The sequence below is a fragment of the Camelus dromedarius genome, chromosome 4, assembly GCF_036321535.1.
Source record: "Camelus dromedarius isolate mCamDro1 chromosome 4, mCamDro1.pat, whole genome shotgun sequence".
In the NCBI taxonomy this organism is placed as follows: Eukaryota; Metazoa; Chordata; class Mammalia; order Artiodactyla; family Camelidae; genus Camelus; species Camelus dromedarius.
The window spans coordinates 48,147,494-48,170,295 of record NC_087439.1 but is presented as its reverse complement, the minus strand read 5'-3'; the positions used below and the strand labels follow the sequence as shown (position 1 = coordinate 48,170,295).

The 22,802-nt window shown below is 47.8% G+C and overlaps 1 protein-coding gene and 1 non-coding gene across 2 annotated transcripts; one reads left to right on the top strand and one right to left on the bottom strand.

The window, feature by feature from the left end:
- Positions 1–4,296: 4,296 nt before the first annotated feature.
- SP9 (Sp9 transcription factor) lies at positions 4,297–7,351 on the bottom strand. The gene is made up of 2 exons (XM_031451108.2): positions 7,228–7,351; positions 4,297–6,228 (listed from the first exon to the last, which is right to left on the bottom strand). Exons 1-2 carry the CDS (start codon positions 7,246–7,248, stop codon positions 4,792–4,794), a joined length of 1,458 nt encoding a protein of 485 aa, XP_031306968.2. The 5' UTR covers positions 7,249–7,351; the 3' UTR covers positions 4,297–4,791.
- A 13,788-nt stretch (positions 7,352–21,139) lies between these two features.
- Positions 21,140–21,246, top strand: LOC116153195 (U6 spliceosomal RNA). Its single transcript, XR_004136983.1, has one exon. It is a non-coding gene; the product is annotated as a U6 spliceosomal RNA (small nuclear RNA).
- Positions 21,247–22,802: the final 1,556 nt, after the last annotated feature.

Genomic DNA, 22,802 nt, shown 5'->3' with positions numbered 1-22,802 from the left:
TGCAGCCCCCAGCCCCCGACTCGGGCAGGATGGCGCCTGGAGGATGGGGGCGAGGCAGGAGGCTGCTTCGGCCACCCCAGGTCGGGGCTGGAGAAAGTTGCGGTTCCCTTCTCGGGGAGCGGGGGCAGGGAGGGCCTGGGGACGTGGGACGGTCTGGTTGCCTGGTTTAACCTGCTTGGTTCAGTCGGTCCTGGATAGTCCACTTGGGCCCCGCCGACAGGGAGCCCTCGGATCCGGGGTCGTTGGCCGAAGAGAGCGTGGAAGGGGTGGGGGGCGGGGGGGAACAGCACCCACGGCTGGGTCCCCAAGCCGCATCCAAGTCGCTGCCGACAGCGCCCGGCGTGCTCAACTCCGAGTTGAAAGACCCTGAAGTTGCCTTGAAAGGGACGTTAAACGAGCCACTTCTAAGACTAGGGCCAAGCAAGGCGTTATTTTGTTTTGTTTGGATTTTCAGTTAGTACGTTCCAGAAAAGATCTCCTTCCCTAGGAGCAGTAATACTAGCCATTACTAAGCAGTGCCCCCCAGTAGTAGGGCTTGTCTCCCCACCAACCCTGGAACACAAAACCTCGCTTTTCTTTGCTCGATTAGCCGGGTTGTTGCAGCTGGAAGTAAACGCCGGTCTCCCCACGCTCTTAGCCGCGAGCAGGTCGGACAGCGCGGCTTTTCCGGCCCGCAGCTCTAGATGGCGCCAGCGAGCCGCACTCGCCAAGCTCCTCTTAAGGGAATCAAGAGCGACTGTCAAACATAAAAGCAAATCAGAGTTTTCAGTTTTTTTAATGTGTTAAGAATGTTATTCCTTAGGAAAATTTGTAGCTAAATTATTCTCACTTAAAATAAACACTTAGTATACCAATTACACAAATGGGCGGGATTTATGTAAGATTTACTTCATCTGCATTTTTTGTAGTGGGAGAGAGCCTTGGTGAATACAGATAATAGATGCAAATAAGATTAGAGTTAGAATAAATAAAGTTTCCGTGTGAATAAAAAGAAATCCAATTTTCCACGATTTATAACGATTTGACGGAATGGCCAGACAAGCCGCTCAGGTGCATTATCTAATCTCGTCAAAATAATGTTTTCCCTCCTTGAGGAGAGAAAAATGTCTCTTGACTTCTCCTGCCCCCCTCCCCCCCACTCCCCGCCTCATCAGGTAAGATCCTATTCACTCCAAGGGAAAAAAACATCAAGCCAGAAAGGAAACCGCCGGCGGAAGGGGGGAGATTGGGGCTGGGTAGGCGCAGGGCCGAGGAAAACTTGGTCTTCATTCCTCTGCTACGCAGGAAGCTACACCACAGAAAACAGTGGGAGAAACCGGCTGAAACGAAATCGCATTTCCCCTCACCCAGGCCTGAGCCCCTGCCCCACGCTAGCCTCCTAGGCCCGGACACCTGGCCTCCGCCTCCCGTTTTTCCCGGGCCCCGGAGCCAGAGAGGCCCAGGGCGCGGGAGTACGGGGGTGTCCCTGGAGAGACGCGGCCCCACCTTGGGTGGAGACAGCCCTTGTCTCCCAGTTCGTGGGCTCTCTCCTTCCACGCACGCTGCCTCCAATTTGCTCGGCCCCAGCGGGTCGCCGCCCGCTCCAGTGAAGGTGTCCCCGCGCCCCCAGGGTCCCCTGGGGCTGAGGGTTGGGTAGGAGGGCGGGGGTCTGTCTTGCTAGCTGGTTTCGGCTGGGGGCAGGGGCCTGCTCCCTCTGCGTGCAAGTTCCGAGAGCTCTGCTCTCCCGGAGGGACGCTCGGGCCCGGCCGCCGCCCGCGGCTCGGGGGAGCAGGGGTGATGGACGTTGGCTGACCCGCGGGGCAGAGGCAGCGCGCAGAGGCCTTGATCACTGGGCTGCGGAGGGAGCCGCGCGGCGAGCGGAACCTGCAGGCCAGGCCCTTTGATCTGCCTTTATTATCCACAAGAAACAAAGCTTCCAGGGACAGAAGCCCCGGCGCCCTTATTCCTCAGGAAACCCCACCACGCCCTCACCTCTGTGCCGCCTGCCAGTAGCTCCCAAGCGCGCCGGGCATCCTATCGGCTTCCAGCACCTGGGCCCCAAGCTCCCAGGGCGTACGCAACCCGCCAACTTCTCCAGACGGCCAGACCTGGACCAGAGGGCACCCGGGGCTTGGGCTAGGGGCACGGTGATGAACTGTCTGAGCCGGGGGAGAAAATGGCCAAAGAAAAGAAACACTCGAGGAAGAGCAGGGCAGCTGAGGCTGCGGGGACCGTCAGAACATGGAGTGGGAAGAAGCCACCCAACGTCATGCTGCAAACGCCCCTCTGGGGACCTTCGCTCTACATTTTATCGCTACTTTGCTACTTGGCTTTTCAGAGCAGAGTTTGCGAGAAAACATTTTGTTGACTGTTGAGAACAACAATTTATTTTTTCTCCTAAAAATCAAAACATTCATTCAAGTTCCCAAGACAGTAATAAAAAAAAAAATTCCCCCCTACTGGCGCTGACTTTGCTTGTATTTCCTATTGTGTGGGGAGCCTTTTAGAAATATTTTTATTCTGTAAATATGTACTTTATTTCTAAATTAACATTTTTTAAATTGTGAAATTATCTTATTTACTAATTTTCTTTTCGTCTCTCCCTCTCTTCCTCTCTTTTAAACTGGGCCTGTTAAGTTGGTGGTCAGAAGACAAAGAGAGTGAAAATAATTTTCATTTCAATAATTGCCTTCTGGTCAATTTAACTGTGCCTTATTTTGAAAGAGACTGTCTAAATGAGATTCCTGTCCCAAATGTGTTCCCAGGCCTGATCCCAGCCTTTAATTATTCCCGAGTTTTTTTCTTCAGAATAAGACGCCGCACTGAGTAATCACAAAGAAGTCAGAGAGCATCCTTGAACCTTTTCAGAAGCAGCGCCACTGATATTCAAATAACCTGCGAGGGCCATTTGACGGCGCGGGGACCTAGGCATTTCCAATTCACTATTTGCATAGATCAGTCGTCTTTGAAAAGGAAAGGAGCAGTTGTCTTCCATAACATTAAAAAGCCTAGTTATCAAATCAAGTGCTTAGTTTGGGGGCTTTTAAAACGTTTACATTTTATCTCAGGTTGCCCTTTACCGTTTGACATGCAAATTTGGTGCAGTTAATTTAGACAATTAAAAAGATCTTCAAGGGAGCTTTGTCACGGAGAATATTTGGAGTTTTCCCCGTGGACCAGCTGAGATAAAGTTGGCCAGAACAAATGATGTCTAGGAGATTAATTAGATATTTGATAAGACATGAATCCCTAATAAGGGAATACAAGGCACAGGGGGCTGCTGTGTGCTCTAAGTCAAAATTAATAACATTTAACAAGATTTTCATTTAGGCATGAAATGTCTTTTCCGGGGTATTGACTCTAGCGATTTATTCCCCTGAGTGGCCTCCCAACGTAGAGGGTCTTGGGAGCGAAAAGACTTCTTTTAAAAAGCTTTTCCTTTCACAGATTGTTTTTAAATCGCTTTTTAAAAACAAACAAACCCACTGGAGTTTTGTCTGACCCCTCCGGGAGGAGTAGGCACCTCCCAGTTAAAGCTGCCAAGGACCTTTACTTTTTCGCAGGTGCTTCAGAGTTTTAAAACGTCACCTTTTGAGAGCTCTCTTAAGTAATACAACTACACATTCTTATAGCCCAATCTACGCTGTTGATATACAAATAAATAATTTTGACTTCTCAAAGACGTATATGTATTATGGCTTTTATAACTCACATAAACCTTACATTACCTAAAACTAACATTAAGAGAATTTTTCCCAACAAAAAAAGTCGACCCACGTAAAGGTTATTGAGGTGGTAACAGGATTAAAAAAAAAAAAAAAGAAAATGTATTGTTCAGAGTCCTTTAATAATACCAAAATGAAAATATGTCAAGATTTTCTTCATACAGATAAACGCATTTAATTTCTTTAGATGACCTTAACTTACGTGTTGTGAGTGAAATGATAACTCAACATTTTAAATATCTTTTACATATATACTGACTTTCACAAAGTGCATCAGAAAATTAAAGGAAAAAACTCCCTGAATTTCAGGAATTCACAAAAAAAAAAAAAACCTCTATTCGAATGAACATTTACAAGAAAATAAAAGAGAACACAATCTTTTGAACCCTATTTATACAGATGTAATGAAATACAGAGAAACTGTCACTAGACTTCCAGTTTAATTTCTCACCTTCGGCCTTTTTTGATGCTTCCTTTTACAGGAAAAAAAAAGTCTCATTGTAAGTAGATATCAAGCAGGACTTGGAGCATTTTATATATAATATAATCCACACAAAGGGGTCTGTTCTTATAGGTCCCGTTTGTTTTCAAATGTTCTGACAGTCCTTTGCAGGGTGGTGGCTTGTTTTTGGAGAAAAGGAAAGAGAAAGGTAGTGGAAGAGGGTGGGCGGTGGGGGAGGAGGGAGCGCTTCTATGTATTGCTCTTCGCTCGAGAAGTTTGTGTTGAGTTTGAGTGTGTGTGCGCGCGCTTGCGTGTGCGCGCTTGTGGTTGTAGGTCTCCGGTGTTGTGTGTTTGTGTGTGTGTGTCTGTATGTGCAGTTTTTTAAAGTGTTGTTTGTGTCGGAAGATGGTTCGCTTTTGTTCCTGGACCACGCGTTCGATTCTCATCTGGGCTCGGGCAGCAGAGGGTAGCTCCTCGCGTGGCCGGCGAGCAGTGGCCCGGGAGCCGGACGCCGGTCCACCTCGCGCCGGCCCGGGGCCTCCCTGGAGCCCCCGCCCTTCCGTCCCCCGCTCGCTGGCCCTCCGAACCTCTAGCTCGCTCTCGTCGTCTCTACTTGCTTGCCCGCTCGCGCCTCTCGCCCAGCCTCTAAGAGTCGTTGGGGCCAGACGCGGCTTCCTTGCCTCCCGCCGAGGCCGCCGCCGCGGCCGCCGCCGCTGCAGCAGCCGCCGCCGCTGCAGCCGCCCGGGCGGCACTGACGCCGGAGTCGTGCAGGATGAGGTCGGGGGACTCGGAACGGGGCGTCTCCAGGTTGCTGGCGTCCGTGTCACTGTCGCTGCCCTTTTTGCCCCCGCCGCCCCCGTTGTGCGTCTTAATGTGTTTGCTCAGATGGTCGCTGCGCATGAAGCGCTTGTTGCACACCGGACAGGCGAAGCGCTTCTCGCCCGTGTGAGTCCGCAGGTGCCGCTGCAGCTCGTCCGAACGCGTGAAGCGCTTGCCGCAGAAGAGCCAGTTGCACACGAAGGGCCGCTCGCCCGTGTGCCAGCGCAGGTGCGCCTTCAGGTGCGACGTCTTGCCGTACACCTTGCCGCAGCCCGGGATGTGGCAGCTGTGCAGGCCCTTGCGCCGCAGGCTCGCCCCGGCTGGGCCCAGCCGCTCGGCCTCCTGGCAGTTGGGGCAGTCGCAGGTGGCACGGCCGGAGTAGCGGCGGGCCGAGCGCGCGGAGCTCCCCCCGGCGGCGGCGGCCGCGGCGCCCGAGATCATGGCGCTGGCCGCGGCGGCCGCCACGGCGGCGCTGGAGTCCGAGTAGGAGGGCAGCACCGGCTTGAAGCCGTCCTGGGCCAGCAGGTGCTGGCTGGTGGAGAGCAAGTGCGAGGCGGCGGCGGCCGAGGAGCCGAGGCCGGTGGAGCTGAAGGCCGAGTGCGTGAGCGAGCTGAAGTCGGGGTTGTAGGTGCCGAGCTGCGAGTGCAGCGAGGCCTGGGGGGCGCCCGAGTGCAGCGAGCTCTGGAGCCCCCCAGCGGGGTTTTGCACCTCCAGCCACGAGCCCGGGCTGCTGTGCACGTCCCACCAAGACGACGCCGCGCCGTTGGTCACCTCGCCCGCCGCCAGCGTCGAGTGGAAGCCTGACTTGTACCATGACTCGTACGGGTGCGCCATGCCCACGCGCGGGTACAGGCCGTCGGCCGCCGTCGTGTGCACCTTGGAGATGAAGGCCGACTGGCCGCCCGCCTCCTGCGGGGACACCCCGGCCGCCGCCGCCGCGGCCGCCGCGGAGTTGGAGAATAGGCCGCCGTAGTCGCTGCTGAAAGCGGACGACGTGGGGGACGTGGAGGCCAAGCAGAAGGCGCTGTTGGCTGCGCCCGAGCCGCCCGCCAGGCCGCCCGAGCCGCGGCCGCCGGTGGCCACCGCGAAGCCCGAGAGGCTGGAGCCAAGGTTGCAGCTGGACGAGGAGCGCTTCCAGGGGTGGAAGCCGCCCTTGGCGAAGGCGCTAGACTCCGGCAGCGTCGTCAGCGGGCTCGTGTTGCCGATCTTGTTGCAGGTCGCCGCCAGCATGGCCAACGGGGTCGTTCCGAAGCGCGGCTCTTCCTAGAATGGGTGGGGTGGGGGAGGGAGCAAGAAGGAAGAGGGAAGGAAGAAGTGGGAGGAAGACACAAAGTGCACCCGTGAGCAGCCTCGTCCCCCTGCGGCTGGTCCCGGGGGGTCGTGGCTCCCCAGCTCGCGCCTTCTCCCCGTGCGCAAGCCGAGGATGCGCCGCGCCCCGCGCCCGCGCGGGGCAGAGGCGATCACAAGGACGAGGGTCTCGGCGCTGGAAAATTGTTCTTCGGTGAGGCTACAAATCAAAGATGTCTCTGTGGGTGAAACCCCTGCCCCAAACCGGATTCGAGTCGCTCGCCTTCCGCTAGCCGTAATCCTGCTGCTTTCACAGAAGCCCACAAATCGCCCTTTTGGGATGAACACGGAGGTAAACACATCTACAACAAACACCAGGTGAGGCCAAAGGCGGCTGAAACAGCAGCGTAGGGTCGGGGGGAAACTTGGGCATTCCTCCCAAGGGTGGCTAGGACACGACTTTTCTTTTTAATGGAAAATATTTTAAATGTTTACACACACACACACACACACACACACGATTATGAAAACAAGAATCCAAGGAAAAGTAGCCCCGCAAGGGATTTCAAAGTCACAGATGAACTAGGAAGCCGCAGAAGTGTAAATGTTTGTTAACGTGACTACATGGACTGCAAAACAATTAAGGCTATTTTCTGGAAACACCGCTGTCGCGTAATTGCCACAATCCCCAAAGCAAGGGGGATGGGTTATAAATCACGAAGGGAAGAAAAGAAACCTCTAGGTTTTCTTTAAAACCGACTAATAAAAGAACTTGATTAACAAATCCTTTTCTTACAAAGGCACCTCCTGGGTTGCAATAACTTGGAGAGAATCAGGTCCGGAAATGTGGGAAGTGCTAAAAGAAGCTGAAGCTGCAGCTAGGCAGCAACAGTTTCTCCAGAGCCTTGGACTCAGACAAGCCATAACGAAAAATTACTCCAGTTAAAAGAAGCAAATGCTGCGCTTCTGACTTACCCCAAGTATAGACGTGGCCATATCAGGTCCCTGGGCGGCGCGGCGGGGCCGGGAGCGGGGCTGAGCCTGGCGGCTTGTTCGGGAAAACTGCTCTGGTTCCGCGCGGCTCCCGCGTCCCCGCGCTCGCGCTGAGCGGACTCCGGGCTCCCGCCGGCTAAACTCAGCCTAAGTGCGAGGAGCACCCGCTTTGAAGTGCCGCTGGCTGCGCCTCTCACCCAATGAGGGCGCAGGCAGAGCAGACGGGAGCTGCCCCGCAGCCAATCAGACGCGCCGAGGGGCCCAAGCCCGGGCTCCCGGCGCGTGCCAGTCACCGCGGCTAGCGAGATTGGGGGGGGGGGGGTCGCGGGCTAGGGCTGAAGAAATTACAGTGCAATTAAAAATTTACACACACGCACCAAGCCAGGTTTAAATACCGTTGAGACCGAGTCAGAAGTCCCCCGAACCTCCCCGAGATGAGGCAAGTTAGGACTGACAGTCCTAATCGGCTCTCCACTTGTGGGAAAGGAGGTAGAAGGGGAGGGGGCGCCGAGGCGGAGGCCGCACCAAGGCCCCAGTGGAGACGGAAATGTCAACGCTCACTTTGTGTGTCCAGGCTCTCAACTGCGGAGCACAACTTCAGCTGGAATCCATCATTCTCGCTCGCAATTTTATCATTGCGGTTTGTCCACCCAGTTTCTTATTTCCACTGGATTCCGTTTTACTCTTAGTCACATTGAGGAGAAGGGGCGAAGGGATGTTTCCTCCGAGAGGAGAGAAATAGGCCTCTCCATCCAGGTCTTTACCCACAGACTTGTTGGGAGGGCTTGGAGCCTGCTGCATCCCGCCATTTCCCCTAGAGGTCTAAGTGACTTCCTAATTGTCGCTCTGGCCTCTGACCCGGGGGGTAATACAAGTGCCAGTCACACCAGAAGCTTCTAGTGGTAATTGAGGGCATCCTTTGTACCGTTTCGCCAGCGCCTAGATACCAGGTTAACCCAGTTGTCAAATATGACTAAACAGTGGGACGTGCTGATTATCTGCCGGGTTTCGCTGGGGGCTGGCGTGGGGGTGGGAGGCATCAGCCCATACAACATGCTGCACGAAGCCTGTTATTTTCATATTGTAACAACTTTGGAAACAGAGACCGGCGCTAGCCGCGTCCGCCCCCACCGCCACCCCCCGATGAAGCTGCAGCTTGCTCGGCTGTTTGTTTAACTCGGTGAAGATTTGCATGTCACTGTTCAGCCTGGAGACGAGTTTTCTTGCCCCAGCTCCAACCCACTCCCACTCCAGACCGACTGGGCCTAAAGTCTTCTCTGCAGGGAGAGGGCGCCCGGTTGAGAGGTAGGCTCCTCCCTAGCCCCCCTGCTTTCGTGGACGTGCTCAGGGAGCCTCTCTCCCGACCTCCATCTGCAAGTGAGGGGGACGAAGCCACACATGGGCAACTCCGCATTTTGCAGGCTGGAAGCATCCTGAAGTCCTCTCCGGGCTGTCGATGTGAAAAGACACGTCCTCAGACACACAACTGCACGTCCTGGAGTCCCTCAGCACCCGCTGAACTGTTTGTTTTTCTTCTTTCTGGATCTTGCTTTCTCTTTCCTCTTCAAGGCAGCTAAAAGCAGCTTTTGAACCAGAAATACCAGTGCCCTCGACAGACCTGGGTACTTTGAATGTACCACATTCCCTTCCAAACCCATATCCTGCTTTAAAAGACATTTTTAACTACGAGCCTCAAATGCTTGGGTGCAAAAGACGAGTCGTTGCGGAGGGGTAGCAAGCGAGGAGGACGTGGAACTGTGCCCCCAGTGTTTTCTTTCCTCTTTTGCAATATCCCTTCGCCCAAAAGTGCGACCACCGAGGCTCTTCTCTCGGCACTAAGATGGAGCCTGAGTGCATCCTCGTGCCTCCGTAGGTGGGAAAGGCTATATGAATTGCTTTCTTTGCTTTTCGTTAAATTATCTTTGCTCAAAATGCTCCCCTCCTCCCTTTGGTCTAAGGTGGCGAAAACCGAGGAAAGTATGACAGAGAAAGAGAAAGAGGAGAGGAGAAAGTGTGAAGATCCGCGCGGCTACAGTGAAGCTCTGTGCCCTAGGGATTGCAGTTGAAGTCGGCAGAGGGAGGAGGGAAAGGTGTGAAAAGCCCCCGGGGGACTTGGGGTGGAAGGGTGAGGGGGAATCTAGGCAGCTCGGAAGAGACAGAAAGCCCGGCAGGGAGACCCGGGAGCCGTTCCCAACAGGTGACTTCTGCCCTGGAAGGGCAGACTGGTGCTCTGCTTCCTGTAGAGTCTTCGCGTCGATTTACTAATAGAGGGATTGTTAAGTGGCAGCGAGGCGTTTCCGACTCACCCAGTGCAGCCCCAGGAAGAGAAGCGCGGAGGTTTCCCCCATCCACCTCCTCCCCCACCCCCAACACACCCTCTCCTTAAGGAAACCTGACAAAGTAATAAATAAGACAATCCGAAAAGCCACTTAGCACTGGTGACATTTTCAAGTCAACCATTTAAAACAGTTCACGCTGGCGCCTCCGGCTCCCGGAGCCCTAGTTGCCTTCCTCTTCTCCTCCTCTTCCTCCCCTCCCCCTCCCTTCGTTTTCAATGTAGTTCCAGCTGTCAGACTCTCTACGTGGGCACTCGGATATTCCTTTAGATACACACCACCGGATCACAATAAAAGTTAGGAAATCTTCCAAACGATCGCAGGCAGGCGCCCTAGGCACTTCAACTCTAAGGTGGGGCCCCCAAGGAAATATTTCCGAAGAAGTCCAGTTGTTTTGTGTGTGCGTGTGTGAGTGACAGATTTTTTTTCATCCTCTAAAAAATCTAGTTTTTAAACAAAGATCAATGTGTTATGCTAAAGTGTTGAGCTGACTGTTAAAACATTTGGGGAAATAATGACAATGTAACAAAGGCCTGGTTTGGAGTGAATCATCACCCTTTTAAAAGTTAAAGCAATTTTCAGGAGAATAGCTTTCAGCAAACGCTTTACATTATTCAAAACGGCCAAATAATGCTCTATTATAGCGCCTGAATGCTGCCAGTCAGCCCCTAAGTGCAATTTGTGCAAAGGCCCCGGTGCCTTATCTCCACTTCTTTATAAAGAGGTGAATATAAAACAATTTCTTCCAAACCCAGACAGAGAGCACGAAAATTGCTTCCCTTTCTGCAATCAGGGCAATTTAACTGGAGTGCAATTAGCACTATTAAATGTCGATTCTGCATAAACAAATCTGACTGAGCAGCGAAAGTGGGGTGAGAACCTCATATACACTGAAACTGATTTTTTAAAATTATGTATCCGGGTCCTTTACAATTGATCCGTGACGTTTTCATCTTGGAATATATTTACATCGTAAATCCACTATGGTTAAATCAACATAATTTTTTTTTTTGCAAAAAATTTCAATAGGAATCCTAATAAAGAAGAATAGGGTAATTAAAGGGAAGCGTTCACTTCCTTTGAACAAATATTGTTTCCCCCAACTTGCTTCTCCCGAGAGCTTTGATCTGAGCAACTGCTCAAGTTCCTGCGTTTAGGAGGCAAAGCCGAGGAAACAATTCCGTCATTAGCGGGGATCCGAAGGATTGGAGCTCCTACGCCACAGAAAAAAAAAATGCTTCTCCCTGATGCACAGAGAGATGGGGAGAACCAGTTGCCTTCTGAATAACTCGAAATTTGAGGTGGCTGCACAGTATCCCAGTAGCTCTGGCCAGTTGCAGAGTTTAGCGGCTGCATACAGCATGAAGGAGTGGGATGAGGTGAAGTTGGGGAGACTCGAGGATGTGGGATGGAGGGGAGGTGTTGAGGGAGGAGGAACTGAAGGTTCTTGCCTGGGCCCTGCCGGTTGCTGCCAAAGCCTCGGCCACCAGGACCAGGATGCCCCGGGGCGAGAAGAGGAGAGGGCAGAGAGGAGCCTGTAGAAAGTGTTTATCTGACCTGTCCTCCTCTTGCATGCCTTTATTTATTTGCTTAGCCACAGAGCTCCATTTCTGAATAATTTGCACAATTAATTGTGCTTTTCATTTGTATGATCTACACTACAGCAGTGATTATCAGGTCAGCACGGTGTGGGAGGTGGGGAGATACATTAATAACCTGAGCTAAAAACAAAACAAAACAAAAAAACACACATGGAAAGCTGCCCTTGTGTACCACAGTCACCTGCCATGAACAAGGGCTAAGGAAGCCAGTACAGACCATATTGCCTGTTGAGTCCAATGAGTCTTTTCCTCAGTTGGAGTTTGTCAGTTGTGGATGAAAATGAAATGCAGCTTTTGATTAGAAGGGACTCTTTTATAGTTAACACATATCCGTATTTTTTTAAAGCTCCAGGCTTGAGATCAAATGGATAGAGAACATTAATTGAAAATTGAGGAACTCTCTTACAATTTCCATTGGGTTTTCATTTAATATTTGTTCTATAATGCCCTCATTCCAGCTCAACCCTTGCAAATAAAAGAGCCAGGAAGGATCAATAGGTCTTGGAACTTTCATCTTTTCTCTATCTCAGAAGTGTTACTGCTATTTAGAGGTAGCAGGAGATGCAAACCCTTTTTGTCTGTAAGGTCTACTAAAGAAACTGAAAACCCTTAGTCTATTAAGTACAAGCCTAACATTTGCTACACAACTAATTTTCTGCTGCTAGGGCCATATTTGGGCCATATATTTTAAGCCTGCCTTGATCTGTTTATCTAAGCCAAAAATGCATGAACAATTAAAGGAAAGACTCTGGTGTGTCAAAGGAAGGAAGGTGACTGTAGACTGTGTGATGATTTTAATGACTGCAATTATTGGAAGATTATTCAACAAGCATCATAGATTTGTTTACTGCCTTACTTGGAAACTCTAGGGGGCCTATTCAGCTTGGGGTTTAACCTTCTTCCCTCCCTTGCTCACCAACTACCACGGAGGGGTCTTCCACCTAAGCAAATGTACCATTCAGTGTTGGCTGCTTCTTCTTTCTTAGATCATTTCTACCAAAATGGAGCACATTTGTTGTCTCAGCAACTCTAATGGAACAATCTTTGGAGACATTAAAGCAATCTTTTCACACAGATCCTGAGTTTTTTTCTAGTTTGTTTTAAAAGCCAAAGGCTAAGGAATTCTGGTCATTCATCAGCTTCCCCCAGCCAGAGTACCACTTTCCTCAGGTCTTGGAGGAGGCACAACTACAAGTTGTGAAGCAAGAGTTTAGGCATATCTCCAGGACACCATATTGGAGAAAGTTTGCTTTTTCTTCCTTTCTTTAAGAATGCCACCTCCTCCCCCAGTATTATTTCTTATCACAATTCATGATGGGAATTAAGTTAGAAATAAGTAAGTAAAAAGAAAAGGTATGGCTAAGAGCACACTGGTTTGTGCCTAAGGAAATTTTTACTGTATACACATACACAGGGAATACAAATAAGGAAGGTTTCTTGTCTGATAAAAGCAAAATCATCCTCAATCTGTACTGATAAATAAATCACAACCTGGGCTTTGCTCATCAGTGAAATTTGAAAAGAAAAAAACCCCAGCAAATATCCCTAGTAAGCCCCACTTCCTCCCTTCCCTGAGGCACTGAGACTTCAGTGACCTGGTCATCGTGGTGCTCTTCCTGGGTCTGTAATCAACCAGTCTCAAGATTAAGGTGGACTTCCGCTGGAATCGAGAACCTTTCTTACTCAAACAGGAGCCTGCAGAACTCTGCAACTGGCAATTAGGAGCCTATTACAAGCCATTAGATTGATCAATGTACCTTAAACAATGCAAGTGATTTATATGGCTGATTTATATGGAGAAGAAAAGGAGAAGGGGGTGGGGACGACTCCATATCCTTTACATTGTCGCACTGTTCTGGAGAAGACTGGGACCCAGCCTCTTCATCACTGCTTGGAACCACCAGAGCGATTTATTTAGAAAACTTTTCAAGCAAAGACACAGGCTCGCCTGGCTCGTTCGGTGGATGGCGAGGTGCCCATTCTTTGCCCCTTTTTCTTCTCTCTAGGGAAGAGCTTAGAAAGACCGAGGCCGGGAGGAGCAGCCGGGGTTCCCAGAGACGCCACTCCCCCAGCGGAGGACACCGCCTGGAGCAGTCCCAGCTGCCTCCTTTCCCTGATCTGTCCCCGGAGAGGGGGAGGATGACTTACATATTTATTTTAACGGAGTGTTAGGGAGCTGTGTGGCCTCCTAATTACGGCAGGAACACAGAACCATTAGCCCTTGAAGTTTCAGGCGCGACTCCGGGAGGAGCGGCGACCCAGCTCCCCGCGTGCACAGGAGGCGGGGGAGGGTGGTGGGGAGGGAGGGGACTCTTTAGAACGGAACTCCTCACTAGGGCTGACTATTTCAGCTAATCTAACTGGCGAACACAAAATTACAACAGAGCTGAAGCGATCAAAACTGCCCCCTGCTAGCCCCCTCCTCCCGCCTTCCTTCCCGCCCCAAAGTCTGTTTGTAGTTGTCTCCTCTGCTGCAGACACTGGTCGGTCTTCTCACGACAATGAAATTCCTGCCAGTTTTTCCAGAGCCTGCAAGGAGAGGACAGACGCACTTCACACTTCCCAGGGGAGGAGAATTCCCTTTGTCTTATCTCCCCCTCCCGCAGTCTGCTCTCATTTCTGTAATGGGGGACAAGCAGCCGGCCGAAAGACCCTGGGCGCCGAGGGGGGCGATCGTAATTGAAGTCCACGTCCAACTCTGCCCCTGTAAGTTCCCTCCCACCTTCCTCCCTTCTCTTCTTCTTTTTCCCAATCTTCTCCTCTCTTTCTTTCTCCCTCCCTTTTTCCAATTCTCTAGATCCTCTTACCACTCAAGTTTTCTCCCCGGCTCCCGGGCCAAGAGCCTGGGCAGGAGCTGTTTATTTCTCGGACTTAGTGGTTTGGCGGGAAAGGGCTTCGTCCTGGCTTGTTCATGGGTGTCTGGGACAAATCCTTTTGTTTGTGTCTATATGTGGAATGGGAAGCATTCTGGGTTGATAATGGGGCACAGAGGGAAGAGGGGAGAAGCACAGAAACTACATGCATTGGGAGAGTTGGTACCTGTATCTTTTGCAGCCAATATGCGATGGGAACCCAGGAAATGAAAACTTCTCTAGGTGGATCGTGATCTCACATACGCACCCCTCCCCCCCACCACCAACTGCTCTTATCTATCCTTTGTTACCCCATATCTTACTCTCCTGACTTCTTCCCTGAGTTATTTCCTTTCTATCTCCTCCTTCCTAGGACTTCTCAGGGCTCTATGGCTCAGTGAGAGACTGAGAAAGAAGGTCGGTTAAGAGTTCCACCAAACACTCAGGCACTCCTGTAACATCCTCGAGAACAGGCCTGTCCTGGGCCGACAGTTTTGTGCTTTCTGGGTTTCAGCCATTCTAGAGTCCTCATACCCACCCCGATCAAGGAGGCCAGACTGGCACCTCCACCCTGACTCGCCTCTTGAAGTGTGGAGAGCTGGGTACACGTAGGGGCAGAGGGAAGCTCGGCACACATTAGACACGTGCGCCTCCTCCTGCCCACCCCCTTCCCCCGCTCCCTGCTGCCGCAGTCAGAATGCACGCTGATGACACAGATACACTCACTCAGGCTCGAGCCAGCGGCGTCGGTTCTCCTTCCCAGCCAGGCTGCAGCGGGCGAGACGGCCTTGAGGCAGGTGACATCGCCGCGGGGAGGCAGGCTCCGCGCTCCAGATGCCATTCTGGAAGTAGGGATGTTCAGGTCCCCCAAAGCCAGCTGCGGGCCTTTCTGGCCCTCTGGCCGCCGACCTCGTAGCGGCTGGGCCTCCCATCCGCCTCCTGGTGCCGCGGTCCCGGAGCAGCCCCTTGCTTTGCGTCCGGCTCCGCACCTCCACCGCCGCAGCCCCCGAGCGCCTGTCCGGGAGAAGCTTGCGGCCCACCCGCCTCCACAGGCTCGGTTACATCTGGGATGCATTGCCCCTTAATTGTCAACCCCATTATTGTGATCAAGTGAACGTTGCTAATCTCTACATTTATTGTTTAGGTAAATACAGGCTGCGTTTAATCAATACGCGGGGCCCCAGTCCTCGCAGCGCCAAGTAACTTAAGTCAACGGTGAAGATTTCAGTGTGTGCGTAATTACAGAGCACACGGAATATTCACCCCAGTCTAATCCCACATCTCTCCTCCAACCCCAGGGAGCGAGAGGAGGGAGAGTGAGGAATCTCCACCCTTCTGCTGGCTCCCTTCCGGGAAGAAAAGGACTTCGTGGCTGAGACACTGCGCGCGAGGCGCCGGGGCCCGAGGTTGCACTGGGGACCGTCCGGACTTCCGAGCGGCTAAATCTCGCGCTCCGCGCCGTCTCCCAGAGGGTTTCTGGACCCCTCCCCTCCTAATCTGCAGCGGTGAAGAGGGTGGGTCTGCACCCAGCAGGTCCCTGAGGGGCGGGAAGGCTGAGGGCGGGGCCCCAGGAGGCGGGTCGGGCTGCTCCCGATGCCCCAGCCTCCCCAAGCGGGCTCCCTCTTTCCCTCTCCCTCTGCTCACAGCAGCCGGATTCCTTGCCCCGCGGGAACTCTGAAGAACGCCACGCTTGAGCGCGCAGAGCTCGGGGTATTTGCTCTTCTTCCTAAACAGCTATTGTTTCCTAATTAAGGAGACCTTAGCCCAACGCGAGGGAGAGCATATGGGATTCGCAGCAGGGAGTGGGCAGGCCTGGGGAAGTGGGCGGTCCGCTCTGGCAAGGGGTGGCGTCGGTTCCTTACTGCGGAGTGGCTGCAGAATGGCCTTAGAGTGAAGGCCTCTAGCCCCGGCAGGGAAAGGGTCAATTAGCTGGGACTCTTCCCGGCGGCTTTTGGAAAAACCCAACCCTTCCCGACGCCTAGAGTGGGGCCCAGGAGGCTGACCCTACAGTTTGTGGCACTAATACTCTCTCCTCGGGCATTTCGTTCCTGTGAGTTTCTATTTCTCGTGGTGGCTCTTTCTCCGCTCCATTCCCGGGAAAGTTCGATAGAAACAACCAATAACTCCAGTTGTAATCAGATACTCGCCTTGCCTGGAATTTCCCCGCATTCAGTACGCTGGATTCTAAAGTCAACTGATGATTTGCAAGTTCAGGGTGTCGGCACAAACACGTAACTAAATGACAGCTGGGCCTTGAATTGGGGCCCTGGGTACTGGTTGGTAGCTGGCTGGTTTTCATTTTTGGAATTGAACAGCTCTGGTATAAGGTATCTCTCCCTGCTTTCTCCTTCCCATAAAAGTTGAATAGCATTTAGAACAAGAGGAAAATTAAACACAAATGTCAGTGCAATCCTGAAGTCCTTTTTCTTTCTAATACTTCTTCCTGAGACTCGCCTCTGCCAGCCTCAAGCTCCCACCCAAGTCTGTGAATCTCCTTATCAGATATGCGGATCTTTTAACACCCTGCTGCAAACCAGCCTGCCAGTCAGTACACGGGACAGATAGATACTATATCAGACTCCTTTGATTGGGGATGTCAATTTAACATTTTCTAGATTGTGGTTGTTTTTAAGCTACGACAAGGAAAAGAAAGGCAAGGGGGTGATAGAGCTCTTGGATGAGCATAGCCCTTTGAGGCTCTCAGGAGCTGGATGTGAGTTAAGGTCCATCACGTAATGCTGTGACCTTGGGCGAGCCAGGAAACTTCTCAGTTTCCTCCTCCCTAAAATGAAGCTAATATTTTCGACTTTGAAATATTGTTGAAAAGGCTAAATAAATCCGTATAGGGAAATTCCTAGTAATGTGCTCAATACTTATTAAATTTCCTTCCATTTTCCACTGAAATTCCCAGCTAAAACTTACTGTGGAACTCAAGACAAAATCAATAGCTTTTAAACACAGAATTTGAGTGTGTGTAGAAAGCACAGGGCCTAGTACAAAATCAGGTTGGGTGAGGATGAATGCAACATCCGCTAGCAGCTGCCAGTTTTGGAAGGAGTGAGGTTAGCTGCTCCAGTCAGCAATGCATTTTGTGGTCTGGCTTTCACAGGTCCACACATGGGAAAGAGGAGATGTCTCTAACAATAGTAGCTAACATTTATTGAGCACTTATACACCAGGCATGCTGCCAAATGCTTTACACACACGGCATCTCATTTAATCCACATGATAATCTTATCGGGTGAGTATCATGAATATTATTGACATCTCTCTTTTAAAATTTTTATTATGGAAAATCTCAAAAATATATTTAAAAGTGAAGAGAATAGTATAATGAACCCCTCTATGTTGATCACTCAGCATCAATAATTGTCAGCTCATAGCCAAATTTGTTTAACTCCTACCCCATTGACTTCCTCATCCCTTATCTTAAAGCAAACTTCAGACATAATACAAACATTCCAGTATTATCTAAATATCAAAAGACAATAACTCTATAAAAAAACTACACCACAATACAATGTTATTATAATGCCTAAATATATTTAAAATAATTCCTTAATATTCTCAAACATCTAGTCAGTGTTCAAGTTTCTCCAGTTACCTCATAAGTGATTTTTTACAATCTTTTTTTCCAAATCAGATCTAAGCAATATCCACACAATTAGTCTCTTATGTCTCTTAATCAAGGTCCCTCTCCCTCTTTTTCTTTCCTTGCAATTTATTTATTGAAGTAACCTAGTCATTTGTCCTCATATCCTTTTTATAAATGATGAAACCAGCTCAGAGAGGATAAAGGAATTTAGTAAGAGATGGAAAAAGTATTCATTCCTAGCTATGTCTGACTCTGGAGTCCAAGTGCTTAATGACTTTATTATATTCCCTTTAAACCAAGTGATGAAAAGCAAGACACAGGAAAAACACACTCACCCATAAAAGATTTCAGAACATGCATGACTCCTCTAAGTAACTAGTTCCTTTACTAAATGCTCACAGAAAACCATTCACTTGAAACCTAGGCAGAGTTTGAATTTGGGAAGAGAAATTGAAAACAGGATCCCCTCCCTCCAAACCCCCAGTATCCTCCTTATGTTTTGGATCTGACTAAATATTTCCTGCATGCAAATGTATCTATAACATGGTGAAGAGATTTTTATTTCCAGCAAATATTTAGCAAAGCAAAAACATTTCTTAAACAAATCTACCAGTTTCCTTTTTCTCTCTTCTCTTCCTTTCTTTTCCTTCTATTTCCCTCTTGTCTGTGTTCTCCATAGTTAGATAAGGAGAAAACATCTCTTTTAAGTAGTTATTTTAAAATACCAGTCAAATTAACAATTTGGTAGTTTGATATGTGATATCTGGCTTTTGTTACGGTAGTTTTGAAACCACAGTTACCCTAGCAACTGAATACATTTTTTCTTTTAAAAAATTTTAGCTGTCTGGAGGAGAAAAAAAAAGAAAAAGAAAACTTCTTGCCAGAATTTTCCCATAATAGCCTCCATTAACTGCAGTGACTTCTATTGGAGAGGTCAGCACTGCTGTCTCCTGCTGTCACCAGTCATTCACTGATCTAGCAGATGTTTTGTTTGATAAGGCCAATTTGAGCTTTATAAAACATTTATTTTTTCACCTCCAAGGAGCAAATACCAGTAAGGATGGGATTCAGCATCTATCACTGGAAACCATACAAGGGCCTCAACCTGCCAGTGGAGTTTCTAGGTGAGAAAAAACACTAAAACAAACCTAAAGGCTTCATTTATTAAAACAAACAAACAAAAAACAACAACAACAAAAAAGAGGGGGGATGGTTAAAGGGCATTAGACAATCTCTTGAGAGTTAGCAAGAGGGAAAAAAAAAAAGTGAGTAGAAGAGCCAATGTTCTACTATAGAATCTTTCTGAAAACAACTGGTAGGTAGGCAGTTGCCGAAGCAGGCAATGATGTTAGTCAGATGAGAGAATAAGGGAGGGGATGATGCACATAGCATTGAGTTTTATAGATTTGATAAGACATGTGTTAGCATTTCAAGGAAGTGAAGCAGGGAAGAATCAGCAAGGAAAAAGGCTGTATATTAGGGCTCTTTGGAGCAACAAGACTCTGAGCATTTGTGAGAATATTCACATGCTTTTAAATAAAATTCCCCTTGCAATTCCCCTCCTCTTGCAAAGCAAGTGTCCCAAGAGAGTAAGATGAAAGAGCATGATATTTTTGTGATCTCTTGAATGGGGCAGTCACAAATATTCTTGTGCACACAGCTCTAGATTCCTTTCCTTTACAAAAAAACAAAAAACAAAAACAAACCAAAAAAACAGAAAACAAACTGACTTGATAAGTTACGAATATCCAAATCCTTTCTTTTGAGTAGAAGGGAGATTGGTTTCAAGACCTGGGGCTATAGTGTGGATAAATCAAAAGGTTTAGCAAAAGAAGTGCTGGGCAGTTCTACTCCTGTTGGCAAGATGCCTCTTTTTATGAGTCTCCTGGTCCAGGAAGTCCTCCTTTGCAATATAATGGGTCAATAAAATGAAGGTTCCAGTCCTTCCATTTTATTTCAGATTGCCCTACCTAGGTAAAATATTTTAACTTGAGGAATTACATTTTGAGCCAGGGTGAGAAGTTAAAAAAGAAAGAGAGAATGTTGCTTCTATTTGCAGAAAATGTAATTTCTCTGTAGTAGACCTGCCCTGAACAAAAAGTTTTGCAAACATATTTGCATTCCTCTCTAAGTCAAAATAGAAAAAAAAAAAAAAAAAGAGGCACAAACAGCAGTGTCAGTCCGGGCATTTTCTTAACTACCTGAATCTTTAAAGGAATCTACTGCTTCTTCCCTGCACCCCGCCCCCAGCTTTTTAGAGATATAACTGACACATTACATAAATGTAAGGTATACAACATGATGATTTGATATTTTGAAATGATTACCACAATAAGGTTAGATAACACATCCATCACATCACATAACATAATTACCATCTTTATTATTGTAGTGGTGGTAATGGTAAGAACATTTAAGATTTACTCTTTTAGCAACATTCAAGTATACAATACAGTATTGTTAACTATAGTCACCATGCTGTGTATCATTAGATCCCCAGAACTTATTCACTTTATGACTTAGAAGTTTATGTCTTTTAACCAACATCTAACTTCTCCCCTACCCAGCCAGTCAGGAATTCAGACAGAGTACAGTGGGTATGGATGACTTGTCTCCACTCCACCATATTTGAAGCCTCAGTTGAGAAGACTCAAAGGCTGGGGGTGACTCAACCATCAGGGGCTGGAATCATCTTGATGAGTCTTCATTTACATGTCTGGCAGTGGATGCTGGGCAGAACATATATATGTGGTTTCTCCCCATGGTCTCTCCACATGGGCTAGTTTGGACTTTCTCACAGCATGCATGTGAATTCTTAGACCAAGTGTCTCAAGGGAGCAAGATGAAACAGCATGGTAGTTTTGTGATCTCTTAATTGGAGCAGTCACAAATATTCACCCAGGTTTGAGGAGAAAGAACATAAACTCCCCAAGGGAGTAATGTTAAGATCACATTGTAAAAAGAACACTCAGGATATGAGATGCTGTTTCAGTCTCTTGGAAAATACTGTCTGCAATAATATATGTATATACATGTAAAGAGAGCTCCCTAATAGAGTGCAGAGAGATGACATCTGAGAGCTATTTTCCACTGTCTGTGACAGTTGAAAATTAAAGTCTTTCCTCTGCAGCTGCCCACCAAAAATGAACACCCATTTTGGAATTCATAGAAGTGAGAAATAAATATTTTGTGTGATCCATTAAAAAGTAATAAAGTCAGTCTGGGATGTAAAGCAGGATTTTACATATTTCCTACATTTTCTTTATTAAGAATTATTTCCCACTAATTTCTTGCAAGTGTGAAGTTTGCAGTGTTTTGATTAACATTTTGCTCTCATATGCACAATGGGCAAGTGCATTACAATTCTTTAAACTTCCTGTCAGCAAATGAACAATATCAAGTCCAGAATTTCAGTATCTACTGGAGTTGCTCTTTTGGCTCAAGACACTGCAATGAAGGTATTGATCTAATAACTTGATCATTCATATCTCTTTAAAATAAAATGTGATAGTGCTCACTTCAGCAGGACATATATTAAAATTGGAACGATACAGAGAAGATTAGCATGGCCCCTGTGCAAAGATGACATGCAAATTCATGAAGTGTTCCATATTTTTAACTTGGGAGTTTGAGATTTGCAAATGTTAGCCACTATATATAAAAATAGGTAAAAAACAAACTTCTTCTGTATAGCATAGGGAACTATGTTGTGCATTCCTTTCTATTAGCTTCTATTTTGTTACATAATGCAAAGTCTTGGAATATTAGAAAACAGCCTACATCTTTGAAAGAAAGTTTAATATTTTTCTTTGTTACTGCAATTCTTTTTTTTTTTTTTTAATATGAAAAGAGACTGAGGAAATGTCCTAATGTTTGGTTAACAAATTAAAAACCCATGTTTAAATGCTTTAATATACTGGTCCTATTTCACTTTGTCATCAGGGGTTGATTTAACAGCTGTAAAATTACATAAGAAATCTTTTAAATGTAGAACTGTTGACAATAGCTGAACTTCTGTACATATACTGTGATCTTCTGATAGTGACTTTATTGACTGTGACAGCTCACTATAGCTTACCCAGACTAGCTCTGAAATCAGTGATGCATTTTCAGAGATCTGAGACAGGTCACAGGCTGGGCTTGATTTCAGTATTCAATGCTTGTTACTCATTCAATAGTTCAGGCCTTTTCCAGTTTTCTCCAAATTCTTTCTGTAAACTTTATGGACAAAACACCTCTTTTAAGAAGTCAAACAATTGGTAAGTTTGGGTAGCCTTTCAATTAAGAAGACAGAAAAGATGTTGATTACATCACGACAGGCTCAAAAGGACTGGAGTTTTTGATGTTGACAATTTGTCACTTTAAAACATTAAGTTGACTGGAATACACCTCAGTTATTAGTTATATTAGCTCTGGAGACGTTAGCTCAGAGCTAACCCATTTTTCTGTGTGCTAGCTCCTCCGTAATTGAGGAATGGGAAAGCAGCACACAGAAATGTACAGGAGTTTGGATCTGTCTGGATACCTGTGTCAAAACAACCAGTAACCAAGATAAAAAAACATTGGATGAAAGCTTACAAAACAGAAGTTTACTTCTAAACTGATATGGTGGCTCCATGATCATCAGGCATCTGACAACTCTCTTGATGTCTCTTCTACTTTACTTAGAACACAGCCTTGTAGGTCAAAATGTTAAGTTCTAGCTACTGATTCTACTTTATAGTCAGCAGAAAGGAGTGAAGGCAAAGAAAACATACTCTTTCCCTTTATGAACATCACCCAGGAGCTTAATTTAACACTTCACTTAGCATTTCATGCAGTAGAATTTACTCACATAGCCACATTTAGCTACAAGGAAGCCTGGGAAATACAGTCTTTATTCCTTATGGCCATGAAGGAAAAAGGGGAAATGAGACATTAGAGAGCAAATAATATTCTCTACCACAAAATAAATGTGTTGGGGGAGAAGGGATAATGCAGAAACCAATAAACTGTCATGCTGTGGCAAGATGTACTGCATTGGGCTAGTCAGTATGTGACTGAGTAGCAAAATGATTTTTAAATTTCATTCTATTCCAAGTAAACATAAAAAATGATATAAAAATGAGACAAAGTATTATCGGTGTTAAGTGTGAAAATGGCATTATAATTACAATAACATAGTCCCTTAATT